At 41.1% G+C, this 26,055-nt stretch overlaps 1 protein-coding gene across 1 annotated transcript; it reads left to right on the top strand.

Annotated features, from left to right (window-relative positions):
- TADA2A (transcriptional adaptor 2A) lies at nt 1-24,865 on the top strand. The gene is made up of 16 exons (XM_024195397.2): nt 1-82; nt 1,382-2,118; nt 3,134-3,240; nt 3,930-3,989; nt 5,016-5,107; nt 6,280-6,437; nt 6,965-7,053; nt 8,362-8,434; nt 14,286-14,349; nt 16,266-16,309; nt 17,158-17,268; nt 19,049-19,120; nt 19,745-19,877; nt 20,711-20,754; nt 22,547-22,620; nt 24,394-24,865. The coding sequence occupies exons 2-16, from the start codon at nt 2,094-2,096 to the stop codon at nt 24,577-24,579; spliced, it is 1,332 nt and encodes a 443-aa protein (XP_024051165.1). The 5' UTR covers nt 1-82; nt 1,382-2,093; the 3' UTR covers nt 24,580-24,865.
- The last annotated feature ends 1,190 nt before the right edge of the window (nt 24,866-26,055 follow it).

The following is a 26,055-nucleotide window of genomic DNA, read 5'->3' as shown; positions in this document are numbered from 1 at the left end:
CCGCGCCGAGCCTGAGCACGTGGGGACGGCCGCTGGGACGGCAGCGGAGTCGGGGTCGGGGCCTGGGCGAAGCCGGCGTGAGGTGAAGGGCTGGGGGCAAAGCGGGTCGGGAGCCGGGGGAGAGACCATGTGGCTACGAGGGGAAGCAGGGCGATACCAAGTGGGGAGCGGGGGGGGGCGACTCTAGACAAGGGGTGGCTGCGCGCTCCCGGCCACCCCAGATGCGCGCTCTCGCGGTGGGAGCGCGCGCCGTCAGGGGCGCGCATCCCCTGTTGCTCCGCTAGGGGGCGCTGAGGTCAACCACAGCCGCAGGGCTCTCAGGGGAGGGGTCTGTTGGGGGGGCGGGGCTTTAGCCTAGGGGTGTCTTGGGGGGGTCCCATTGATTCTGGGGGAGGAGGGCTTGGGCAGTAGGGTCCCTTTTGGTTCTTGGGGGGTGGGGGCCTTTTGTTCTGGAGGGGTGGATGGAGGTCAGAAACTCCAGGAAGACCACTAGGGACTTTGATTTTACATGGCTGGCAATCGGATACTATGGTGATGGACGGCCCTATAAAACCCTAAGATAGATCCATGAAACAAAACTTCGTCAGAGAGGCTGTTGAACTGTCATTGGTATTAGTGCGGTGGAAGTGCCTTGCTATCAACCTGGTTATCTTTTGCATTGCTGATAATTTTACCAAGAACTGCACCTATTCTGGAACAAGGAGTAGGAGGATAATATTCATCATGCTAAACTAAAGCAGTGTTTCTCAACAACTGGTCCATGGCTCTGGTCCCTGAGATCTCTCTAGCACAGTTTAGGAAGGCAGCAAGCAGGTCCCTAATATCAAAAAGGTTGAGAAACACTTGACTAGAGTATCCCCTTTCTCTTCCCCATACGTGCATAGAGTTGAAAAGGTCCTTACCCTACACCTAATTTCAGTAGCCCTCTATTCTAACATACATTTCTATTGCAATCCTCCATTGGGTGTTTTTGTTGGTTGGTACTGATACATTTTAAATGTTTCACACAATGAAATTTACATTATAGATTCCTGGGGGGAATCAGTTTTAATTAAACTAGATTCAAGTAACAAGTTTCTGTTACCAACAAAATTGTACCTTACTTGATTGCTGTCCTGCTCTCTTCTGGGAACTTTGATCTGAAATGTGATCCAATAGCTAGAACAGAGTCTGGACTCTGCTCCCTGGTTTATGACTGGTTTGCTCTGTGACTTTGGGCAGGTCACTTCACTTCCTTGGCCTTAGTTTCCTTATTAGTAAATTGGAGATACTATGACCACCATACTGACCTCTCTAACAGAATTCATTGTCTGGTGCATCAGTTAATGTTTGTGAAGCACTTAGATCCTTGAATTAAATTACTTATTTTCTTTTCTGACAGGAATATAGTTGTCCTGGCACTGTTGCACGAGAAGGGGAGAATATACAGCCGGCCAACTCACAGCTCTTAAAAGCAGTTATCGGTTCTATAAAGTCCACTAACTTAGCTGTGATGACCATGTTCCTAGAGGAAACTTTCGCTACTCCGTGAAGGAAATTTCTGTTTTCAACTCTCAGGACTTCAAGGACTCTTTTATTAAAGCACAAATAAGCAGTGAGGAAGAGGCTAAATCTGCCTAGTACAAATATATAAAACCGTAAAGGCCCAGCTCATGGTTCTGCAGAGCTAATGAAGGACATCTTATAGCAAAGTACTCAAGATTCATGATGTTACGGTTACTTGGCAATCACCACCTTTACTGGGGTCACATCAATCTTCTCTTCAGATAAGTGATGATCCTGGAGATCCGGATTTCTTAATACTATGAATTGTATCTTTCCGCATTTGGTTTCTTCTCTCACCTGTAGAGAACAGACTTTCAGCCACGTCAAATGATCTCTGTTGCAATGACTGATAGTCCTTTTGCTTGAGTAGTTGGTACAGTCTTAGAGGAGCTTATCTTTTCTAGGGGCTGTATAACAGCCTGCTCTCTTTCAATTGGATGGTACCCTGGTAGACACATTAGCAGGTGTTCGTGTTACACTGAAGAGTGTTGTACAAGGAGGGGTGCTTTTATTGCTGTCCTGAAGAAGAACACAACCGTGTGAGCAGGATGGAGCGCCTGGCCTCCTTCAGCAGTAAGTACAATAAATAGAGCTTTACAGAGAGGACTTAAAAACATCTGCCCTCGCTTGAAGGCTTTATCCTCCAATGAGGGTTGCTGAGAAATAGGGTATTTTGATCCATGCGATGGTTTTTGCCCCAGAACCGTCATAAGATAATTTGATGGGGGCCCTCGGTGGATCAGAGGATTGGTAATGGAAATAGTCTAGTTGAATAAACAAATTAAGTATCCTAATTGTTTATTTAAATATAAAGTTTTAAATAAAATATAAATATCTCACTGAATAAATCTGTCACAAAGAAACCCACACACCACTACACAGCATTAATTAACTCCCTTCTTGACAAACTTAGAGAGGCCAAGGCTTGAATTGGCTATAGAAACAGAACACCTTTCTTGCCCCGACAGACTGTTGTTTTAGGCTGTTTTGGGGGCAAACAGATGGGACAGCTGCCACTTCCTGTGCTGGGCAGTCTCCCTAGATAAATATATTACTTTGGTCTCCTGGTCTGTGATTCAGCCAGCTTTCAGAAGCACTGAATCATAGATACTAGAGTTAGAAAGGACCTCTTTGGTCTTCCAGTCCGTGCTGCTTGCATTTCTGCAGGATAGTATTCATAGATTTCAAAGGATCGACTTTCATTGCACAAGTTTAAGACGCCCAGCACATCACAGCATCCGGCCCAAGCGATGATCTATAATTTCACCATCTCTGGGAAGATATCAAGGTGAGGATCTCTCTAGCAGCTGAAGTTGGACAAGGAACTTCCAACAGATAGTTGAGGAAGCTGAAACTGCATTAGAGAAGAAAGGGTTACATCAGCTGTAACATGTAAACTCTTATTGCCTAAACAGTTTATTTTTAAAAATGTAATATCAACTGAAGAGACCACACAGGATGTAGATACACTGCTAACTTTATTTTATAAATACAAGGTTCTAGTGGTTATGGACAATTGCGTAAACAATAATATCATGCTTGTGTTGCATTCAATTTCCTTCAGCTTATTTTCTTGTTGATTTCATAGACGACCCTTTTGATAAACCACCTTGCCGAGGCTGCTCTTCCTACCTCATGGAACCGTACATCAAATGTGCAGAATGTGGGCCTCCTCCCTTTCTCCTGTGTTTGCAGGTAAGCGGAGTGTAAACGTGGAAGTGTATGCCTTGTTGAGAACCAGGTCGTCAAAGCTATTTCTAAATGATAAACCATTGCCTATCACCTTTTAGTTGCTAGTCAGTCTCGTATCAACTCATGTTCATCTGACAAATATTTGCTCAGAGACAGGGAAATGGTAGAGAAAATGTTGGAGGGTGGGAGAAATGTGGAATTCAGCATGAGCAGGTGAAGGAAGTCTTTGATTAGGCACCCATGGACACAGAGAGAATGACATGGTGTAGTGGTCTACACAGATAGACCATACCTTTTATTTCTCAGGTCTTATCTAACCGGAATTCCTTTTAAATTGCAGTACATAGCTGTGAACCATCCTCAATATAGTATTAAACTCGGAAAGATGGGTGACAAGTTATTTCTTCCTTTAACTAAAGGGAAATTTTATTCTTCTAGTACTTTTCTGCATATAAATGTCTGTGCTCTGTCCTCTGGAATGAGCCACTGTGAAAACAGTCCAACAACAGATTAACTCAAATTGGGGTTTTTGTGTGTAGAGGGGACTAAATTACTATAAAAATCCACTTTTATCTATAAAGTGGACAATTTTTGTTAGTTAGTGCACAATAAAAAAAAAACAAAACAGAACTTAAATGTATTCTCAAGGAAGAGGCAGGAAAGTAACATGGTTTTAATCTTTTATTTTGCAGTGTTTCACACGAGGATTTGAGTATAAGAAACACCAGAGCGATCATACTTATGAAATCATGGTAAGTATACAATTTAAATTATCTTTCTTCATTTTGGGTTTTGTTATCCTTTTATAGAAGTTAGACCCATGTTTACTAATCTCACATTAAAAGTCTGTTAGATACACAACCTCGTTTTCAGAATTTTATAACTGTCAGAAAACTAACCCAGCGGCAGATTTTTTTATTTTATTTTTTTAAATTAGGGTCATCCAATGAAATTATAAACAGCAGGTTTAATCCAAACAAGAGGAGGTACTTATTTCACGCAACCCACAACTAACCTATGGAATTCATTGCCGTGGGATGTTGTGATGGCCAAAAGTATAACTAGGTTCAAAGAAAGAACTGGATAAGTTCATGAAGGAAAGATCCATCAATGGCTATTAGCCAAGATGGTCAGGATACAATCCCGTGCTCGGGGTGATTCTAAACTCGAACTACCAGAAACTGGGAGTGGAAGATGGGTGGCTCTGTACACTGCCCCTGAAGCTCTAGTACGGTCTGCTGTCAGAGACAGGATATGGGGCAAGATAGACCATAGTCTGACCAGTATGGCAGCTCTGATGTTCTTACTAAAATTAAAGAAAAAATATCCATATCTAACACTGTGGAATGATGCAAAGGTTTTTTAATTTGTGTTTTATTGTCCATATATGGCTTTCATTAGAAAAATTGGTAGACAGTTATTTTATCATATGGACAAATTGCTTCCTCCCTCCCCCAGTGAAAAAGTTTAAAGAAACTTCTTTTAAAACACAATTTCGATTTCATTTCATGACACTACACTTTTTTGAATTACAGCTGGTCGATACATTAAATGTTGCTGTATTTAGAGCTTCTCTAATGACAGTTTCACAAACTAGCAGTAATTATGGTCGATGGCTTATTGACATAAAACTGCCTTGGGACAAAGTGAAGCTTTTAAACGGTCAGTACCAAAGCAGCTTGAGCGCTTACTGCCAGATAGCACCAGAATTTCATTGATTCTGTAGGTGGTGATCTATACAGAGAGGGACCCTGAGATTTGTTCTTTTTTCTCTCCAGACGTCAGATTTTCCTGTTCTGGATCCCAGCTGGACAGCTCAGGAGGAAATGGCACTTCTAGAGGCCGTGATGGACTGTGGATTTGGAAACTGGTGAGAATTTAGTGCCTGAACCAAAGCCCATTGAAATCAAGTCTTTCCATTGACTTCTGAGAGCTTTGGGTTAGGATCGGAGTGCTGAATATTCTGGCACATAGCATAGCATATTCCTCATGGGTGAGAGTCCAATCTAACCATTAGTGTGGAGGAATGAAAGATCAAGAGGTCCGTTCCCAGCTCTACCACTGACTGTGTGTGACATTGAGGAAGGCACTGAAGGCCTAATCCTGAGAGATTAGGTGCAGAACTCCCTCAACTCCCACAGAAGTCATTGGAATTTGAGGGAGCTTGACATCTAGCACGATCAGGCCTTTAATTTCACCCTGCCTCAGTTTACTCATATGTAAACTGCCTTAAGACAAAGGTTCGCAAACTGTGGTCTGTGGCCCACAGATGGTCCATAAAGCTTGTGGTCAGCTGAGAGCTGGTTGGTCACATGGTGCTGGCTCTTCTTGTTTCCAGCTGCTATATCACATTAAAGTTAATTACTTTTCTGGTATTAGTCTGTATTCAAATAATTGTAGTTAGGCTTTTGCAAATTAGAGGAGATCGTGCTTGCAATTGGGAGCCATCTCCCTTCCCATTCAGAAGACAATGCCTGTATTAAGATGTGGTCCATACTTAACAGCCAGATTGTAAAGTTAACGGAACTCCAGTCTCTGCTTTAAACAGAACAACATGAGGTCTCATGAATAGAATTGCAGACAAAATTAAATTGGAAAACCTGTTCGAATTTCCATTTAGAACATAGGATAAAGGACTGGGTCATCGAGTCCAGTCCTGTTATTGCAGGCAACCTGCTCAGATAATCCCATAAAGTTTTATCAAGCTCCTTCTTAAAACTAGTTAGGTTGTTTGCTCCCACTACGCGTATTGGAAGGCTATTATAGAACTTTGCTCCTCTGATGGTTAGAAACCATCATCTAAATTTCCAACCTACATTTAGTCATAGCCAGTTCATATATTCTTGTGCCAACATTGTCCTTTAGCTTAAATAGCTCTTCTCCATCCCTGCTATTTTCTTTCTATAACTACATCTGGGGAGAAAGCATATTCCCCCCTCAGCCTTCATTTTGCTAGGCTGAACATACCAAGCTCTCTTTAAATAATTCTTTTTTCCATCAGTGAAAAATCAGCCAATTTCTGTGGGAATTTCCCCTCCTTAGGCAGGACGTGGCCAATCAGATGTGCACAAAAGCAAAGGAGGAGTGTGAGAAACATTATATGAAACACTTCATCAACAATCCCTTGTTTGCATCTACGTTGCTGAACTTGAAGCAGGCAGAAGAGGCACAAAACGCTGACACGGCCATTCCATTCCACCGTAAGTATCCACCGTAGGGATGGACACTGGATTTCTTTGCACAGTCTCTAAGATAAAATATTCAGAGAATTGATTGAACCTTGGAGAAGGGTGTGTACTTTGCTTTTACTCAGAAAGGAGAGTAATATTTGGTCTGTGGATCACCATAGAATATTTAAGAATAGGATTTTCCATATACCAGACCAAGCCTTTTGGTACATAAAATATACTGCACTCCATTAGGTGCATTGTGGGAGAGTGAGGGAATGAAGTCACCTGATGTTGAACCCAAGAAGGTGAACCCCCAAAAAATGCTCCTGGTCAACACTATGGACAGAGGATTCTCTGAGGAACGTAGTGTACCTCACCTTATCCCAATGGACTCAGCACTTTTACCCATCCTAATTACTAAATAATAAGGCTGTCTTAGCTAAACTAATTCCTCCTGCACCTGAAAAGGGAATACTCTTTTCTAGAACTGCAGTCTGTTTTGCAATTACATGTCAAATTAAAATATCCACAGCAACTAAAACCCATATTTTTTTCAGCTGCTGATGATCCTCCACGACCTACCTTTGATTCCTTGCTCTCCCGGGACATGGCTGGGTACATGCCAGCTAGAGCTGACTTTATTGAGGTAGAAATCTCTCTGGTCTTGTTTTGTTGTTGCTACCGATTAGGGACACATACACACACTCACTCATTCTATCTACAGATTTTCTTTAATATTCATATTAAAAGTATTAAAGGAAATGAGGGGATTGGATGATAAAACCAAGGATAGCCATGACCTTAGAATCATAGAATATCAGGGTTGGAAGGGACCTCAGGAGGTCATCTAGTCCAACCCCCTGCTCAAAGCAGGACCAATCCCCCACTAAATCATCCCAGTCAGGGCTTCGTCAAGCCTGACCTTAAAAACCTCTAAGGAAGGAGATTCCACCACCTCCCTAGGTAACCCATTCCCATTGCTTCACCACCCTCCTAGTGAAAAAGTTTTTCCTAATATCCAACCTAAACCTCCCCCACTGCAACTTGAGACCATTACTCCTTGTTCTGTCATCTGGTACCACTGAGAACAGGCTAGATCCATCCTCTTTGGAACCCCTTTTCAGGTAGTTGAAAGCAGCAATCAGATCCCCCCTCATTCTTCTTTTCTGCAGATCTTACTTTAGGGGGTTCCATTTATAATCAGAGAGGTGTATTAAAGGGCCTGAGAAGCAGCTAACTGTGACTTTGTGAATAAGCATTGTAAGGCATGCCATTAGCATTACCAAAAGTCTGATAATGAATGACTCTTATGCAAGAAGGCTAGATGTGTGAATGAGATGCTCAACAAAAGGGGGCAGCTTATTTTTAGTTTACTTTCCCTAGAGACACATGCATTTGACCTGATTCAAAGCTAATTGAAGTTCACAAGAAGGCTCCTGTTGCTTTCAATTTCTTTTGATCAGGCCCATGGTTACAAAGTCCTCTTACAAAGCAAGCTTCTATTCATTCAGTGATCACTAATGTCATAATTAACGTACCAGGATAAAGTCAATCCTAAAATAAGCAGGCACAGCCCCCATTGGCCCATGTTATTTTTCAATTTTTGCGCAGAATTTTCCACACAGAATAGGAGCAATGGCAGTTACCTGGTAGATGATATTATATTTAAATTGTACTCCACTTGGATGCTTGGGTATTTCTGCCACAGTCATTGGTGCGGTAGATTATTCTTCCACTAATTAAAACCCCAGTAGGGTTTTTCCATCTGGTGTGTACCTTGCATAAGGATGTAGTCTTGTAAAGCCACGCTTAACTTGACTTTTTTTTGTGGGGAGGGAATGGTCTTTAGTAAATATCTCTGTTTTCAGTATTCTTCAGCTCTGTCATCTGCTCCAGTGAGTTATCAAGGTTCCTAGAATTAACTAGTGAGCACTTGTTGGTCTTCTTTGAACAGGAGTTTGACAACTATGCTGAATGGGATTTGAGAGATATAGATTTTGTGGAAGATGATTCAGACATTTTACATGGTAAGTCCCATGTCTTGGGAAGAATGTTTGAAAGTGGTGTCTCAAAATGCCTGGTCAACGTTGTTCAGTTGATTTTTCTGCACATATGGGCTTTTGGGGTAAAGTTTCAATTTTAATAGAATTCTCTCAATTGTGTGTGCTGGGTATAACACTTGCATTTCTATAGTGTATTTCAATCCAGTGCTCCTGCCATAACTTTAACAATGGGTGTACAGGATACATTTACTCTAAAGAGATCGCCTTACCCACCACTGAAATGTAGCCAACTGTAAGGTGGAACATTTTAATAAGGCCCAACTACATCGTACCGCACTTTAGGAGAGGAAGTCAGGAATACTATATCCAATAGAAACTGCAGGGAGAATTTGGGTAGGCATATGGTATTACCAGAGCTAGAGTTTTGCCAGGTTACAGGCATCTTCCCTAGAATATCTGTGTAAAGAACTATGATACAGTCATGGATCTTAAGAGGTCAGAGCCTGGATTTTACCCTGATCTGAAAGGTAGCACCTCATGCAACACAGTGTCAGCTAACACCATGCTGTGGCATTGCTTCAGTACTGACTTAGATGCAACAGTGCCATCTAGTGAATTACTAATACCACTTCCTGTTGCATCTAGGTGTTGCTTGAAAGTCTTCCCACCTGTCCTAATCCTGCTTAGTTTGTGAAATCTGCTAGCAGGGTGGTATTGATACAGGCAACAGTAGGTGGTGCGCAGATTAAGCCCTGTGCAGTGAGTTCAAAATATGCTCTTGAGATATTGTGATCTTTGTTCAGCCAAGTGAATACACTGAACTGCATTGGCATAGTTGAATATAAAGATTTCCTTTTCCTCTCCATGAAAAGGAGGATTACTCTCACAGCTTCTAATATTGTTCAGAGAAGAGCTTCTAATAAGAGTTCGCTGAAATTCTGCGAATAAGTTTTGCCTAATTGGTACCAAACAAAAGGAAGTATTAGAATTGAATTAGGTTTAAATCCTTGGGGGAAAGAGGATTTCTAGTCTCTCTCATTTATAAACATGTTGAATATTCAACAGTACCATGCTCACATTTCAGAGTTCTCCATCTAATTATTGGGGGGCTGGTTTTCATTCTTTATGTAACCCTGACCATGAAAGCCTTAGTGTTTCTTGGAGTCACAGAGGAAACTCCAGTTCCACATAGCCCAGTCATTCCAAATTTCAGTGTGAAGTTTAGCAGGACACAGCAGAGAACATGGTGTTGTAATCTTTAAACCTTCTCTTGACTCCCAGGAAATATTTCCATCTGTAAACTATAATCTTGGAATAGCAACAGTTTGTCTGCATTATAAATCAGTCTCTCATTCCTTTATAAAGCTTACCTCGGGAAGTCACTGACTAGTGTGCATTGTGCAGAGGTTCAACATGCTCTCTCCGACAAAAAAGTTCTTCCTCTTAAAACACGTGTGGAAAGAAATTATGTGTAAATACAGCTGCTCTTGTTTCCTCCATTAACTCCTGGCTAATCGAAAAGCAAGCAAATAAATAAATAGTGTCCTGGTTCTGTTCGCTAATTCATCTATTTTAGCCTATTCATACATTTGCTATTCACAGTAACCAGTTTACCGACACAATCTTCCACATCAATTGCATGCTGTCTCCTCCTCCCCCAACATTAGCCATTTAAGATATCCCTCAAAGAGGTACAGCACAGCACTCAGAGCCCAGTGGAGGAGAGTGGATAAGGAGACTGTAAGCCATCTTTGTACTCTCCCAGTCCTTGGCTGTTCTGGGGGCAGGAGAAGTCCTCCAATGTACCAGAGGCCTAAGTTATGACAGTCTCCCCTGGTTGTCTTGTGGGCCACAGCACTGCCTGGAATTCCTGCAGCTTGTCCCAATATGTCCCTCCTGCTCCCAGCTCCTCCTCCTGGCATACCATCTTCACTGGGGCTTGTGAGAAGGGCCAGGATAGGCAGCTGTACTCTATCAGCCACATCTGGGGTACTTAGGGATCCTTCAAAAGGCTCCAGCCCTCTTACTCAGCATAAAGGGGACTAGCACAGGGATGAGGATCTCACAAAGCGTTCTCACAGATAGGAATTTTTCCTCCCTAACATTTAGCCTACATTTGTTTTAGTTTTGTTTTTAAGAAAGCCTAACGTTTTCTTCCGTGTTCCTACCATAACCATTGTGTTAAAAATGAATTTTTGAAATCTAATTTACTTTCTACGTCTTGCTTCGGGAAATTCACTCTGATTAGACAATGAAAATGAACTGGGCAGATTCGTTTTATGGTCATCTTCTCTTTCAGGTCTAAGCTACCTGACCCCTGTCCCTTTAATTTCATCCTAATTATATTTCCTTGCATTGCTCTACACAGTTTCTCACTACTCCCACAAGAAAGAGAAATGCAGTTTAACATAAGGCATCTAGACTCCCAAATGTCTTTTATCAGGAGCACAGAATGCTTGTGATTGCTGAGTCATCCAGCTTCTTACCACCCGGGATAATCTGTATCCTTCACTTTTACTTCTTGAAGCTGACAAGATGGCTTCAGGAGCAGTGTGAAATACATTATTACGGTTAACTCTTTGTGTGCAGCACATGTAAGTTGGTAAGTGTGTGCAGGTAGATAATTGATATCACAATTAAATATAGTATAATGGATAGAATGAAAGAAACAAATCATTACCGATCTGTAATTCAGTCAGGGGCTTTTGAAAAATCTTAGAAACTGAGTTTTTATTAGAGACTGAATTATAGTGTTAATTATTAATCCTCATCCAGACTTTCTCCTACCCCCTCCCCTCTCCCCAAAAAAAGATTTTTACTTTTAACATCAGAAAGCATTTTACCAAGGCTGTCTGCAGACTTTGAAGAAGTGATTAGATATAGACTAAATCTCTGATTGTGCTGGCGTGAAAACGTGTGACATGAAACCTGGCAATGTCCTTTTAAACGTACTGTTTTTAAAACTCTACATAATGTTTATTCCTGAGACAGCCCTAGAGGAGGCTCTGCTATAGCTGTCTAAAATAGATTCCTTAAGATTTTTCTCTCCTCTGGGAAGGGGTGAGTTTGGATTGTATCCAATGTGTGCCTACAAAGCCAGGAGCACACTGGGAATTACATAAATTAATTTACATTCTTCCTGTTGTATGGATGAGTGATGCCAACTAGTGGATTAGTTGGCCTGAAACATGTCTTTCATTCACTGCCACTCAGGTTTCTGCAGAGCAGATGCTGTTAGAGAAGGGAATTGGAAGGGTAGGGCAAACTATATTTGGATATACGCTAGCACGTGCACAGTTTTTTTGGTTTCAAAGTGGAGGAAATAGCCTTGCCTATTATTGGAAGCTATACTGATCATTTCTTATCTTTTCCCATAATGGACACTTTGACTGTGACATCACCTTGGATTTCCTTGGTCATAAGGTCAACAGCTGTCTCTCCAGCATTCTCCAAGGGGAAAAACATAGGCAGATCATTTTAATTCTTGTAGCATCTCTTTTCTCATTACCATGCAGCATGTAGCATTGTAGTAGTCTGGGTTATTCATGCATTCCAGATCTTGTAATCAGTTGCTTCTATGTGAATGTGTCGATAAAGAAAAGACAACTGCAATGAATGTGAATTTTCTCAGTGTGAGAGATCCATTTTTTTCCTTCATTTGCTCTGGTAAATGTTCACTCCCCTACCCAATCAATCATAATTTCTTTCAGAACGCTTTAAATTCAAGTGAAAGCGTCAGAAATACAATCCTCCAGTTGCAGGTGACCAATTACTGGTGGTATTTATAGAGTTTCTCCAGTGCAATCTCTGTCTACTCAAAGTTCTTCCCAAACAAATCCCAGAAAATAATATGACAGCTTAGCTTTTGGGAGCCTTAAAAATACAAAGGTTTTATATTCAGTGATTCCTGTACTTTGTAAGGTATTTCATTCATATCTAACTTACTACATTTCTCATTCTTCTCTCCCTGAATCTAAGCAAGGAATAGAGAATTTGTTAATACTGCCTTGTTGCTGGGCTAAGAAACCCAAGCAAATCTATATTTAAATATACACCATGTCCTCCCATTGCCCTATGTTAAAAAGAACAAGGACATTGTAGCTTTCCTATTGCTATGATTTAGTAATCTGTTGCATCCAGATTCTGTATCAGATAAAGGTTCTAAGACATCGGGATTTTAGCTTGTCAGACTTTAATTTGGACACTGATTTCACATAAGTCAAAATACAGTATTATCCTGAAGATGCTACATAAATAAAAAGGAACATCAAATGAACTTAGAACTGGCTTTTGAGCTCACACCCCAACCCTTCCGAGTTTCCAATAAAGAGGGACGGCCAAACCTTATGGCACAGAGGGCTACACTGGCCATTTGCCTGGAGACTAGGAGCCACGTGTAATTTACACATAAATATACATATGGTATATTTTAAAATATCAAGTAAATTCCCACAGCTATGCTTACTGCAGCCTGCCTCTTCATTACTAGATTAATTGCTAATTGATTTGACTCTCCATTAATAAACTGCACTTGTCCTTATCCTGCAGCAACAGGGAGAGGGTGGTCATGCATGGACCATGTTTCTGGGCTCTGCTACACTTTGGATACATCTGTTCATACAGTGTATTGAGGTGGAGGGAGAAATACTCTTGCTTGGTTTCACAGATTTGCATGTTGTGTCTGCAGACTATAAATCCATTGTAGAATCTTAAGCCTGTTCTTTTTGGGAAAACATTAAACTAAGTAACACTGAGAGAAAAATCCAATCCAGAAATCAACACACACGGCTTATTTAGCAAGATGGGTCTTTGAATTATTTAACAGAATTATGAAGCTAGTCCTAGTGGAAGAGCTGGGTGTCTACTTTATCTGCTCTCTCCAGAATGTGCCAAGAAAATTTATTAACCTCAGTGTATCTGTGAAAACGAGTTGCAGAATCTATAGGTGGATTAGCCAGAAGAATTTTAGACAATTTCTTATAGAAAGAGATGGTTTCTAACAACAAGCAAGTTTTCTCCGTACTTGTTGAGAACTGCCCTCTTGGGTCTCTTTTGGTTGATAACTTTTTTTTTTATATTTTGCTAACTAGCTAAAAATCTTCTAGGTAATTTCTGAGAGTCTCAGCAAAGTCTACTCTGAATTGTCTCAATTCAGATCTCAGTCTTTTTAGCTCTTGGCATTCCTTTAATCCCCTTCCTTATTTCTCTGCAGGCTAGTCCTTCTCCAAAGGAAACATATCAAATATTAAGCCTAACCATTTGCTTTTCAGGGAAGTATAAAGGGCAAAATGTTTTCCCTTTTGCGAAAAACAAAAAGTCCTTAATATCAATAGTAAGATAGTAACTTTGGGCTAAGGAGAGGGGAAAAGGGATTCAGGGTCTCAAGATTCATATTCATGTGTGTGATAGTGTTAGGAAAAATAAGTGAAATCAATTTTACAAATAGGGGTGTGCAGTATGCACCAACCTAGCCTGTAGTACAGTGGCGGGCAACCTGTGACCCGCGCCGCTTCCTGCAGCTCCCACTGGCTGGGAACGGCGAACCACGGCCACCGGGAGCTGCGGGTGGCTGTGCCTGCGGACGGTCAATGTAAACGAACTGTCTCGCAGCCTGCCAGCAGATTACCCTGACGGGCCATGTGCGGGTCGCAGGTTGCCCACCACTGCTGTAGTAGCTTTATGATGCTGTACAGTTCAGAGGTTTGGGATTTTTAACATCTTGAAGCAAAGGCAGCCAGCCTGCTTCGTACAAGTGAAGTGGGCCTTTTCAAGCTGTGATGAACACAGGTTTTTGGGGGATCTGGGGAGAAGCCTGGTGTGATAATCTCGTACGTGATTAATCTGTTTTTCTGATCTTCCTTTCTATACTTGGCAGCTTTGAAGATTGCAGTTGTAGATATCTATCACTCCAGGTTAAAGGAAAGGCAGAGGAGAAAAAAGTGAGTTCTCAACCAGTGATTGTAGTCCAGAGCTTCAATATTCACGGTGTTATGTTATCCTGATATTAAGTGTAATTGATTTTAACCAGCACCTTCCAGAAGGATCCCAAAAACCTAATACTGAGGGAAAACTTCTCCTGTTAGAGCAGATCTCAACTCTGCTATTCTGCTTTCCCTATGTGCACAGAATACAGATCAGCCACATGGATCTCAGCAGGAGAATTTAACACTTCAACAGACTAGGAAGTATGCAGATTCACACACAACAGAACTAATTTGTACATATTGGTGAAATTCCCCCTGGCCAAAGGATCTGCACAAGCTTCTACACACCTTAAACTTCCATGTAAGATGTCAAAACAAGGCAGAAGCGACATATAGGCCTTGTGCTCGCCATATGCACAGTGGTGAATTTCACCAGTTGAGTACTTTCAATACAAGCATCTCAAAGCAATTTATAAATAACTAACCCTTCAGCATCCCTGTGAGATAATATACCCATTTCGTAGAGTGGGACACTGAGGTTAAATGAAGTCTCAGCGAGTTAGTGGTAGATCCAGATGTAGAAACCAGCAATCCTAACTCAGCTCCCTTCTCTAATCACCGTGCTGTCAGGCCAGGCGTACTTAGACCCTGGTTTAGGAGACCTGACTCCCAGTCTCCTACTCTTACTAAACCCAATCCCTTTCCATAGATATGCTCGCATCATGATGGTTAGTACACTAGAGCCTCTTTTCCTAAGTGTCTGAGGACACGTAATACAGATAACTGTGTTGCTAATATGAGGTGGTTAAATAAAGTTTGAATACTTTATTCAACAAATTTTATGACTCTAGAATTATTCATTGAATCTTTCAAATACTTTGTCCAGTTTTTGTAAGTTATTCATCCTTTTACTGCCAGGGCCAAGATGATTAACAACTTTGGAGCAAAACTTGTCCCTCCCTCCTCCCAGAATAAAAGGTCAACACAACATGTTATTTTGAAGGGTAGTTGAAAGAGAAGGAGACTCAATTAGACCTGCCCTTCCTTCTCCCAATTCAAAAATATTTATGTGTGGCATAAACTACATGATGATACATAGTGTGTCTTATTAAAAAAAGGTGTCTTAACCCCTATAGTTGTGTACAGCACATTGGTGTCAGTGGCTGTTAAGTTTTTAATAGACCAAGCAGGACAAAACCCTAAGAGAACATAAAACTCCTAACGTCACTGACACAACGCCTATTAAATCCTGTTCTACTTGGGATGGAAAAACACTTGTGCAGTTTATGTAAATAGAGAGAGGAAGTAATATGCTTCACAGATTTAAGTTCAGCCACAACCTTGCCTAACAAAGTTACTCAAAAAGCGAGCGTGCTCTCTCTCTCTCTCTCTCTCTCTCTCAAAAGTTGTGTGTATATAAAATAACCACACACACAGGCAATATCCATGTGATAATTGCAGAGCCCTGTGACCATCTCACACACCTGTGACCATCTCACCTATCCTCTGCCCATTAACTCATTTCCTTGGGGCTAGTCTAACATTCTAACCTCATGAGTGGCTTTAAAACAGCCACTTTGTTGTTTTGTTTTGTTTTTTAAATCAAGTGTGGAACTTGCTTTTAGCTTTGGCTGGGCAAGACATAAGACATTCAAGAGACATGACATTTGGGTTTAGAAAAGCTATTTTAGATCCTTTTAAGAGGTTATATATAGCTCTTTTTGAGCCCTGCCGGTTGGACTCATGGTAACGAACATAGCTATCCCAAACTCATGCTGACTAATCGTTTATAAAATATCATGTATTCCCCGTTTATAGAGTTAGAACTTGTGTAAAATTGTATAAATATTACCAGAACCCCTTTGACGTTTGTATTTGTTCACTAATAAATGAGTTATTACTTATTACTACTATTTCTTTTTTAATTATAGAATTATAAGAGACCATGGCCTCATCAACCTCAGAAAATTTCAGAGTAAGTACTAAATACAGCTTTTTGTTTTAAAATGGCTTTAAGCCAAAGTTAGAGAGAGACTTTAAATGCTGGATATTTGCAGTGTAAATTATAGAATGGTTTACACATACTATGTCCAAGATATTGTCAATCAACACCTAGTTATCATACATTAGGACTTAGAATTGCATGTTGCGGGCACCATAGCATTCTTTGTCACTTTGTTTGTAATTTTGTCACCATAAGGAGAATATCAAACTTGGACCCATACGGTGGTTACAGATTATGGTGACCTGTTCAGATTCCTTTAGTCTTTTATTGGTGGGATTTATGTTCCCTCTCTCATTAAAAGTAATATCAGATGTGATTTTAACTCATGGCTTTTAAGGTTCTTTTAAAAAAAAAAATTTGTTATGATCATGACACGTGACTTGGTTTGAGGAAGTATTGCTAGAATTACAATACTACCTCGGGGCCACAATCTGATCGGGCCCCTTTACAACACAGAGGCCCTGTCTACACTAGGGAATTTTAGTGAAAAAAAAATTCCACCAGGTCAGCTGCCCTGGTAGCAACACCAGTACGATTTTTAGTGGGAATTAGGATCCAGGGGCATATTTTACCACCATGTCAGTTACAACCAGTGGGAATTTTGGCTACATGTGTAGGCTTGCCTCTTTTTTTTTTTTTTTTTTTTTTAAGCATTTGTCCCTACCATGGTGCGAACTTGTATCATGTGAAGGGAACTATTAGCAGTTACCATATGAAGAGGATTCTTCTCCCCCCACAAAATGCCTAGCTATCCCAATTCCCCTGCCCAGCATAAAGATATTGCTCACAGAGGTCACTATTTTTTTTTTTTATTGCAGTTCTGGAGAGACGATACCCAAAGGAGGTCCAAGACCTTTATGAAACAATGCGACGGTTTGCAAGAATTTTAGGCCCAGTGGAGCATGACAAGTTCATTGAAAGCCATGCACGTAGGTGTTTTATTGACTTTGTTCATGTTTAAGCTGTTCAGAGAAAGTAAGCATTTAAGTGGGTGACAGATTGTTATATTAGTTGTCAATGGCCTTCTCTAAATAGATACTATACAGGTTTTCCTCCCCCCCTCCCACCCATCTACCTCAGATAAAATAAATATGGCCCTAGGTGGGTATACTAAATAATCCTCAGCTCTTATTGGTGCATTGTCCATTGAGTTATATTTGAGAGTATTGTTGCATATGTCAGATAATGAAATACTACAGTCCTATGCTAACTTGTCTAGTCCTTCCTCTTTGTGACAAGATCACTGTTTGTGCACTGCCATGCTATACCATAGAAAGAGTAAAATACCTATGACCTAAGTTTATATTGGGGTTAAGTCAGCGGTTAATTGTATATTCCATAAGATACATGTGAGCTGTCTCAGCTAGGACGTAATTATACAGCACAGCCTCTATTAAGCGCCTCACCTTAAATGGTTTAAAACTGTTCCATCATCTAATTGGCCAGATTCTTTTTGCATAATTATAATGTGTATCGCAGCGTGTCCTGGTCAAATTCCAGTGCGGGTAATTGCATCCTGCTTACCTAAATTCTGTGGCTTTGTTGGGGGGAAAATTACTCTTCATTAGCAAGCACAAAGCAACATGTGAACAGCTGTCCTGTTCCACGCCAGATGTGGCTGCATTTCATGACACAGCCAGATACTGAGCTAGGGTCTGACCCTACAAATCTTTACTCCTTTTGGGTGGTACTGACTCCAGCACCTAGTCCCATTGTCTTACTAGCCATAGGGAGGCCTTTTTATTTAATCTGAGCCCCCTTCGACATAGCCAGGGATACACATTAATTACATAAGGCTCCTGAGCAATATAGATACACTAATTTAAGGCAAACAAACTTTTTGCTTATTGTAAACTAACTGGTACTAGGAAGCTGTATAATTAAATCTCGAGTTAATAAGTATCCCCGAACTAGAGATAAAGGGCAAAGCTAGGTTAACTGCACTACTGAACTGACCACAGAGAAAGGGGATCCAAGCCAGGGAAAATCTTAAGACAGTCAAGTAATTAAAATCATGGATCAGAGACAACATAGGATAATGTAAGAGGTCTACAAGGCATATAGCTAGAGACTTTAAAACAAGGAAAACAAACACAGGATAGCTTTCCAAACATTGCCCCCCCCCCCCCCGTAGAGAGGAATCATTTGAAAACTTCAGGTCTGTCATGTTCCAATCTCGGTATGCACAGAGTCCTTCTGTGACCAGAGTTACTTAGGGCTCAGTTCTGCTCTTGTTGATGTCAGCGAGAACAAAATCAGACCCTACATTCGCTATACAATTTCTCTACCTGTCAACTCGGGATATTCCTACTTAACTAACTGTGTTGTGAGGATTGTTAATGTTTGTAAAGTGTCTTATAAAAGTCCCACAGAGTAGCATCATTTGGCTCATCGATAGCAGGGCAGAGGAATTCCCTGAGCCTGAAGCTAAAATAGCTTTGCTGCACAAACAATCTAGAAGTGGTCTTACAAAATAAATCCGAGTTGCGATCAGATTAGGTCATACCACATCCAGTAATTTGTAGGTTCTGCTTGCTCAAGATCACAGATGGGCTAGTACAAAAAAGTTAATATTATCTGTGGCTATACACTTTAGTAACTGAACTGCCGACGAGTAAGGAACGTGCAGCAATGTTCACTAACAACAGCATTTTACCCACATTTGTTCTTTTTGGATTCCTCTACTCTTTACTGTTGGGGAAAAACCAGTGGAATTTGAACTGCGAAGGGAAATAAAGCGTCTACAGGAATACAGGACGGCAGGAATCACTAACTTCTGTAGTAAGTACATGGGAGATTATTCAGCCTATTAGGATAGTGAAGGATGCTTAAGCTACATTTAGGATGTGTTAAATGAGAAGATTTTTTTAAAAAAATGTGTTTGACTCACTCTTTAGCTAAGAGAGTCTTCTATTAATAATGCATCAGGAGAGCAGCGGAGTTTTTTTAGAACTATTTTGAGTTGATGGATAGCCTGGTGAACGCACCATTGAGCAGAGCTCAACATAGTCATCACGCCAAAAAGCTATCAAAGCACTAGTATGGTAGCTCAGTAGCCATAAATGCTTTCCATGCCGGGGACAGGACAGCTGCACTGTATCGACCAACAGGTGAAGAATGTGAAGGAAGGAATCAGACTTCAATCACACTTCCGGGGCTGAAGGAGATTTTTTTTTTTTTTAATAGTAACTTATTTTTGCCCTGAAATTAAATACAACCCTGACACCCTCACATGACTCCACAAATACTTCCACTGAAATAATTTGCACTCACTTGAATAAGGGTAGCAGAATCTGGCCCAATATTAGGGGACAATTCATTTCCTAGCTATTGAAGTAAGGGAACAGCAGGCTGAGAATTCTGGTTCAGCACAGTCCGTCAGAACGTGATGTATGTTTGCTGTAGGTGCAAGAACTTACGATCACCTCAAGAAGACGCGAGAGGAGGAGCGCCTAAAGCGCACGATGCTTTCCGAAGTCCTCCAGTACATCCAGGACAGCAGCGCCTGCCAGCAATGGCTCAGTCGACAAGCTGACATGTACGGTTACAGTAAGATTAGGCCTTTTCCATGCACAACTTTAATTGGAAAGATTCAACATTTCTTTCTATTGGCAGTAACAAATGTGTTTCCCAGATTAGTATGAGGGGAGAGGAGAATAGTCTCTAATTCATAGAAATTTTTAAAAAGCCCTAAGTGATGGAAATAGTGCTTAAGTGTCAAACAAAGAGAGACTAGGTAGGGTTCATAAAGTGTTCCGTAACCCGCATTCTGATTTTTTCTGAGAAAACTTGACCACATTATTTATCTCAATGCGGACTGAACTGCTATCTTTAAATCCATTGCAGGAAACAAGGGTCTTCCCTTAGGGGTATTAATGAGAACACAGATGACATTTGATGTCCTTTCTGGCAGTGTGATCTTAGCGGCAGCAGCTTTATCAATATGCCATCTAAACTAAACTGGGGCTGTGAACAAAAGCTACAATGCACAGGAAGGAAACGTGTATCCTGTACAACTTGCATCCTGTACTGTCGTAAGAATATAGTCTAGAGAAAAGGCTGTACTTTCCCTTTATCTCCTGCTGGGTACAGTTCAGTCTTCATCAACAGAAATCTAGCATCCCTTTTTTTCCCCACTAGTCTCTATCTTTGGTTTTTATTCCTGGGCCAGTACTGGAAAGTGCTGCACACATGGAAATCCCTTTGACTTCAAGGATCAGGCTAATATATGTAAGTTGCTAAGCTTCATCTCTGGGTTATGCAAGTTGGATGTTCCAGTTGTTACAAGATGGGAAGAAGTAGCGTAGGGGCCAATTTTTGCAGCTGTTCTTATACAATGCATAGTTAATTTGACATTTCATTTCCTTGCAGTGATTCTGGCCTGAGTCCCACAATGCCAGTTGCTTCAAATTCAGGTAATTATTTTCTATGATGGAGCTATAATAAAAGCCCTAAGGGCTTGTCTACATGAACATTCAGGGCTTGTCTACACTTACAGCACTGCAGTGGTGCAGAAGCGAGTGAAGATGCTACCTACGCCGACAAGAGAGTTCCTGGCAGTGTGGGTATTCTGCCTCTAGGGGTTAGGTCTGTATAACTGCGTCGCTGAAGGGTGTGGAATATTCACCCTCCTGAGCAACACAAATTTTGCCGACGGTGGCTATGTCTACACTACCTCCTAAGTGTTGTGTAGACTCTACCATGCATCAGTGACACTAGTCTGTTAGTTCAGGAAAGTGGCCTCTCTTGCTTGATTACAGAATTGTCCATCCGCAACCCTCATGCCCAAGTACAGTAAAAGTCAACACTGTCTATAACTCACAAGTCATTCTGGATGCACAGTCAGTAGGTTGTTGCTGAATTTCTAGGTCCTTCTGGCTATACAGATAGAATCAGGCTTTATAGCTGCGTTATTGAGTGTGGCCAGGGAAAAGAGAAGAGTTTTTTCAGATTACACTGCAACAAGATTCAGGGTTGGTTTAAAAGATGGTAAAGATGTTCTGTCCTTTCCTTGCAGTCATATGGAGCTGCTTCTGGGTCTCTTCGCATGTCAGAGTGATGTGTGCATGACAAACCTATCAGTGAGCAGATGTGAGGAGTTTATATATGAATGATACACAAATATTAAGGTTGCAAAGTCAAGCACTCAAGTTAGAACGTGCCAAAATTAAGGTTACCCATGCAACCATAATTCAATCCCCTTGTGCATATGTAGTATGGTACTGTCTTTAGTTACATGATCACATACAGCATTTCTGTGACTATCTTGGTTTTTAAGGAAATTCCATCATGTACACTCGTATCAATACCCACATTGGTGATATCGATTGGAGCTGAAATCCCACATAGGCACTTCTGAAAATCCACTAGGCACCTGTATACTTCTTTAGGCACCAAAAGCCTTTGAAAATCTAGCCCTTAACTCTTTCTGCTGGCCCCCTCCCAATATATAACTGCAGAAACCGATCTACAATCTGACGTGAAAAGCAGCTCAGAGTGGCAAGTTTACCTCTTTCACTAACAGAAGATGGTCCAATAAAAGATACTACCTCATCTACCTGGTCTCTCTGATACCCTGGGACCAACACTGCAAATAGTGGAAGATACTGTATTTTTGCTTAGCATTTCAACTGCTTCTTTTGGAAATTTTCCATCTGGCTGCTTTGTGTCCAGTGGGCATTCATTTGCAGTTACACTTTATACATATTGCACTATTAGGTGGGAAAAATAAACCATTAAGCTTATCAGTAAAAAGATAACAATCCTGGCAGTTTCCTACAAAATTCCCGTTTCACGCCTGCTGTGAACTGTAGAACTGCACACAGTAAAGCCAGTCTACATACAAAGTTGCACTGATTTAGCTAAAAGTATGAGAGTCAATTTAGCTAAACAGGTGTAAAATGCTGTTTATTCTGTTTAAACTTGGCTCATGTCATTTTAGCTGAAGTTGATCCCTTGCAAATCCTATCTTAAAAAAGGTTAGTTAAGTGTTCACACAGGAATTTTAACTTAATCAATTGAAAACGCCATGTCTTTAGTTAAACTAGTGCAGCTTTGAAGTTGAGCCCTACATAGCTGGCCACAAACGCTTGGATTTTACTGGGTTAACATCATTGATGTCTGCCTTTTGAGACAAAACATCTGGAGAAACTGCAGCTTCTGAACTAGCATCGTAGGCTGTGAACATTGCTTTCCTTATTTCCATAGGTAGACGGAGCGCCCCCCCACTGAACCTCACGGGTCTCCCAGGCACAGAGAAACTTAACGAGAAGGAGAAAGAGGTAAGGAGAGGAGTGGAAATGAATGGGAAGACAGACCACCACCATGTAGCTATTTATCTTCAGACGCTGTCTTGTTGAGCTGTCTTAACCTTGTGAGCCTTTATGAGCTATATTATGTAGATCTAGCAAATGGGTTTACTGTAGTGCAAGAAGCTTGGGGAAGTTGTTACATTATAATGTGCAGAGTGTGATGTCCCTTACTCCACTCTGGTTTTATGAGAGCAATGTTTTCTTAATGAATGTTTGCTTTAAAATTGGCTGAGGATTTCTTTGAGGGCCCAACAGGAACCATCACTTGCTCCTAACAATGTTTTTTTCAATAGTTCAGCCAGCTCAGACACCAAAGGACCAAACCTCAGTCAACCGTATTAGGCCAAACCTACCAAAGTTGAGTTACAACACCGTGATGATCAATGGAAGATGAAACAGTTCATTCTTACTTTTTTGTGCTTTGTCCAAATTTCTGCCCTTGGATGTGCATACTAGGCTCCTAGTAACGTCAGTGAGAGCTGCACATTTCAAAGAGCAGAATTTGGCCTTCTTTAAGAGACTGTTCGTTAACTTGGCCTAGTACCATATAGAATACTATAGTTCATCTCCCAATTCCTATACGAGAGACTGACTTATGTGGCTAATTAAAAACAGCACTGGAAGGTTGATGGGAGTCCCATCTACTAATCTTTGAAATGGAAGATGGTGGTCTTGATGTGGAGGAAGACAGTAGAAACAAGGTCTTTATCTCACCACCTATTCTACCAGGGAGCAAATGTCAGTACATTTGATGTGCATTAGATGAATTTTAGATTCCCTTTCCACCACAGCAATCAACAGTCTTTTCCATTCATTGTATCTAGCAGTTGTGAAAAATCAGATCACAACTTCACCAGTGGATGTGGCATTTCTGGCTCCATCCAGATAATTCAGCATACAAATAATTTTGCCCGGGCATTAGCTTACAGGGGAGTCGGATTTCCTTGTCTGCAGAGTTCAGAGAAGGTCTCTCTTATTGAGACCTTGTGTCTCAGCTGATTTCTGTCAATGGGGTTCAGTCACTGAGCACTTCATTATTAAAAAGAAAGAGGCAGTCAGCATCTCCACTGGTACCCTTACAGCACAGAACTGAGGGGAAAGCCCATATTTGAGAGCCACATGGGACCTTTCCTGTCAAACAACAGAACCTGAGAGCTTTTTGGAATCAATATTTTCAGTCTGCAGGAGAGACTAGAGATTGTCACCTTAATAAGTTCAGTTGTTGTCAAATGCATAATGTCCACTCTGCACAATTTCCTGCCCTAAACTGCTAGAGGGCAAGTGCTGTGTGTATAGCTGCTTTTATAAAAGGGTATTTAAAAAAAAAAAAACCGTAGTCTGTAGGGGATGAATAGATAGAAGCCCTGTCTGGCATTTGTCCAATATGCTGAACTGGTGGTTGTGAGTCTCTTCGGCATGTGCACTTGCCTTGGTCTGCACAGAACACCACCCACGCAGGGTGCTAACACACGTCTGCAATATTAGGTTCTCACTCATCTCCCTAGTGTATTGTCAGTAAAGAATGCTTTCTAAAACAGCAACCAGCAGGAGAGCCCTCCTCTCAGCAAACTCTTCCTCTTATTACTTGCGGGTTGGACTCACTTGTAATTGCCATTTTTCCCCCCCCCCAGGGGAAAATAAGTGTGTTTTTGGTCATCATTCCTTCCTCCCCCATCCCAGGGATTGCAAGACGAGCGAGTGTGGCAGATGTTAACGTTTATTAACTTTACCTTTGTCTTCCAGCTCTGTCAGATGGTGAGATTGGTCCCTGGAGCCTATTTAGAATATAAAGCTGCTTTAGTGAATGAGTGTAACAAGCAAGGAGGCTTGAGATTAGCCCAGGCTAGAGCACTCATCAAGATCGATGTGAACAAAACCAGGAAAATCTATGACTTCCTGATCAGAGAAGGATACATCACCAAAGCCTAAAGACACATGTAGAAGCCCTGGCACGAGTGACATGTGGAGATGGCTTTGAAGTAGCTTTGACAGTACTGAAAGTTTTTAAACTTTGTTGAATCAAGGACACTTCTGTTTTTATTTTATTTTTATTTTTTTGGTAAAAAGTAGGGAACTTCGTCAAATTGTCTGAATACTGACATTTCTTGGTCTAGTTTTCTTTTGACTCTGTTGTATAAACACTCCTGTTGTCAGTATTATGCTGCCATGTACTTCCGAAAGAGTTGTGTGCCATATAAGCTAATATTAAATGTGAGTAGGCATTCATTTCTAACATCTTTTGTAGCTATAAAGAGAACCATGGGACTTGATTCTGCTAGCACTGTAAGTTAAGAACAGAACTGCAACCCCTAAAAACAATTCTCACTTGTAGTTTGTGTGGGTGAAGGGGTTTAGAAACTAATCTCCTCCCCTTCTCTCACTCCTTTGGGAAATTGTGTTGGTTTTCAGAAGAGCACGTGCTTGACGGTATAAAAATAGCGTTTGCAAGGGTTTGCTTTTTAAAATTCTAATGTGGAAGGAGGAGGGAAAAGTCACATTAGGAAGTACATTTATATGTATTAGCGCATATCACAGCAAGAGTCAGAGACCCCACTCCAGTGTTGTTGTTTTTAAAAAGTTTAGTACACTCATTATTTGGTGACAAGTCAAGCTACAGGCAATTCTTAGACTTAAATCTCATTTTTTGTTGCACAATCCCAAAGGGAAGAGTGGATGTTTCAGCCAGAAGCAGCCCTTTTTCAAAACACACACAAACCATACTGCCCCCGATCGATACCGGAGCTCCTCCATTCACCAAAACATCCAATTAAGACAAGTTACAAACCACTCGGGGAATGTCCTCTTTGAACTTAGGGACATGCTCACCTGTATTCCTGCACTCAGTGGGAATGTGCTGAAATAGCCAGCAGAAAATATAGGGTTGTGACAGCTTACTGAAAAAAACCTAATCAGCTGTTCTATGAATAATTCAGTATAACCATTGTATTAAGAAGTGTAACTAAGCTAGAGGATAAAGGTAGGTCCTTTATGGTCATTTCCCTCTTTTGCAATCTAAGGAGGAAAAAAACCCCAAAACAACTTCAGAAGCCTTTTTTTCCTGTTTGTCTCTCTTACAGTAGAAATACAATTCTGGTCTACTTTGTTTTTTCTTAAAAACACTGGACCACATTCCTCGCTGCACTTGGCTTCTGTGGGGGCAGAGGGCATCATGGAGCCTGTTACTGCTCTCTGATTGCTTTCCCGAAGCCAGACCATGATGTAGTTTAGAGCCACCTAAGGGCCAGCTGGTTTCTAAGGCATCTGCCAGTTGAGCATATCTAGAGCTTGAGCATAATGTGCTGCAGCCAGTCCTTCTCCCAGACCCTCTTCAGCCCTGCTCCAGGGACTGTGGGAAAGGAAACAGGAACCCATTACGCTGCTTCTACACCTTATAGGGACTCCCTG

Source organism: Terrapene carolina, unplaced genomic scaffold, assembly GCF_002925995.2.
Source record: "Terrapene carolina triunguis isolate 2854851 unplaced genomic scaffold, T_m_triunguis-2.0 Scaffold231, whole genome shotgun sequence".
Taxonomy (NCBI): domain Eukaryota; kingdom Metazoa; phylum Chordata; order Testudines; family Emydidae; genus Terrapene; species Terrapene triunguis.
This window is presented reverse-complemented; position numbering and strand designations above follow the sequence as displayed.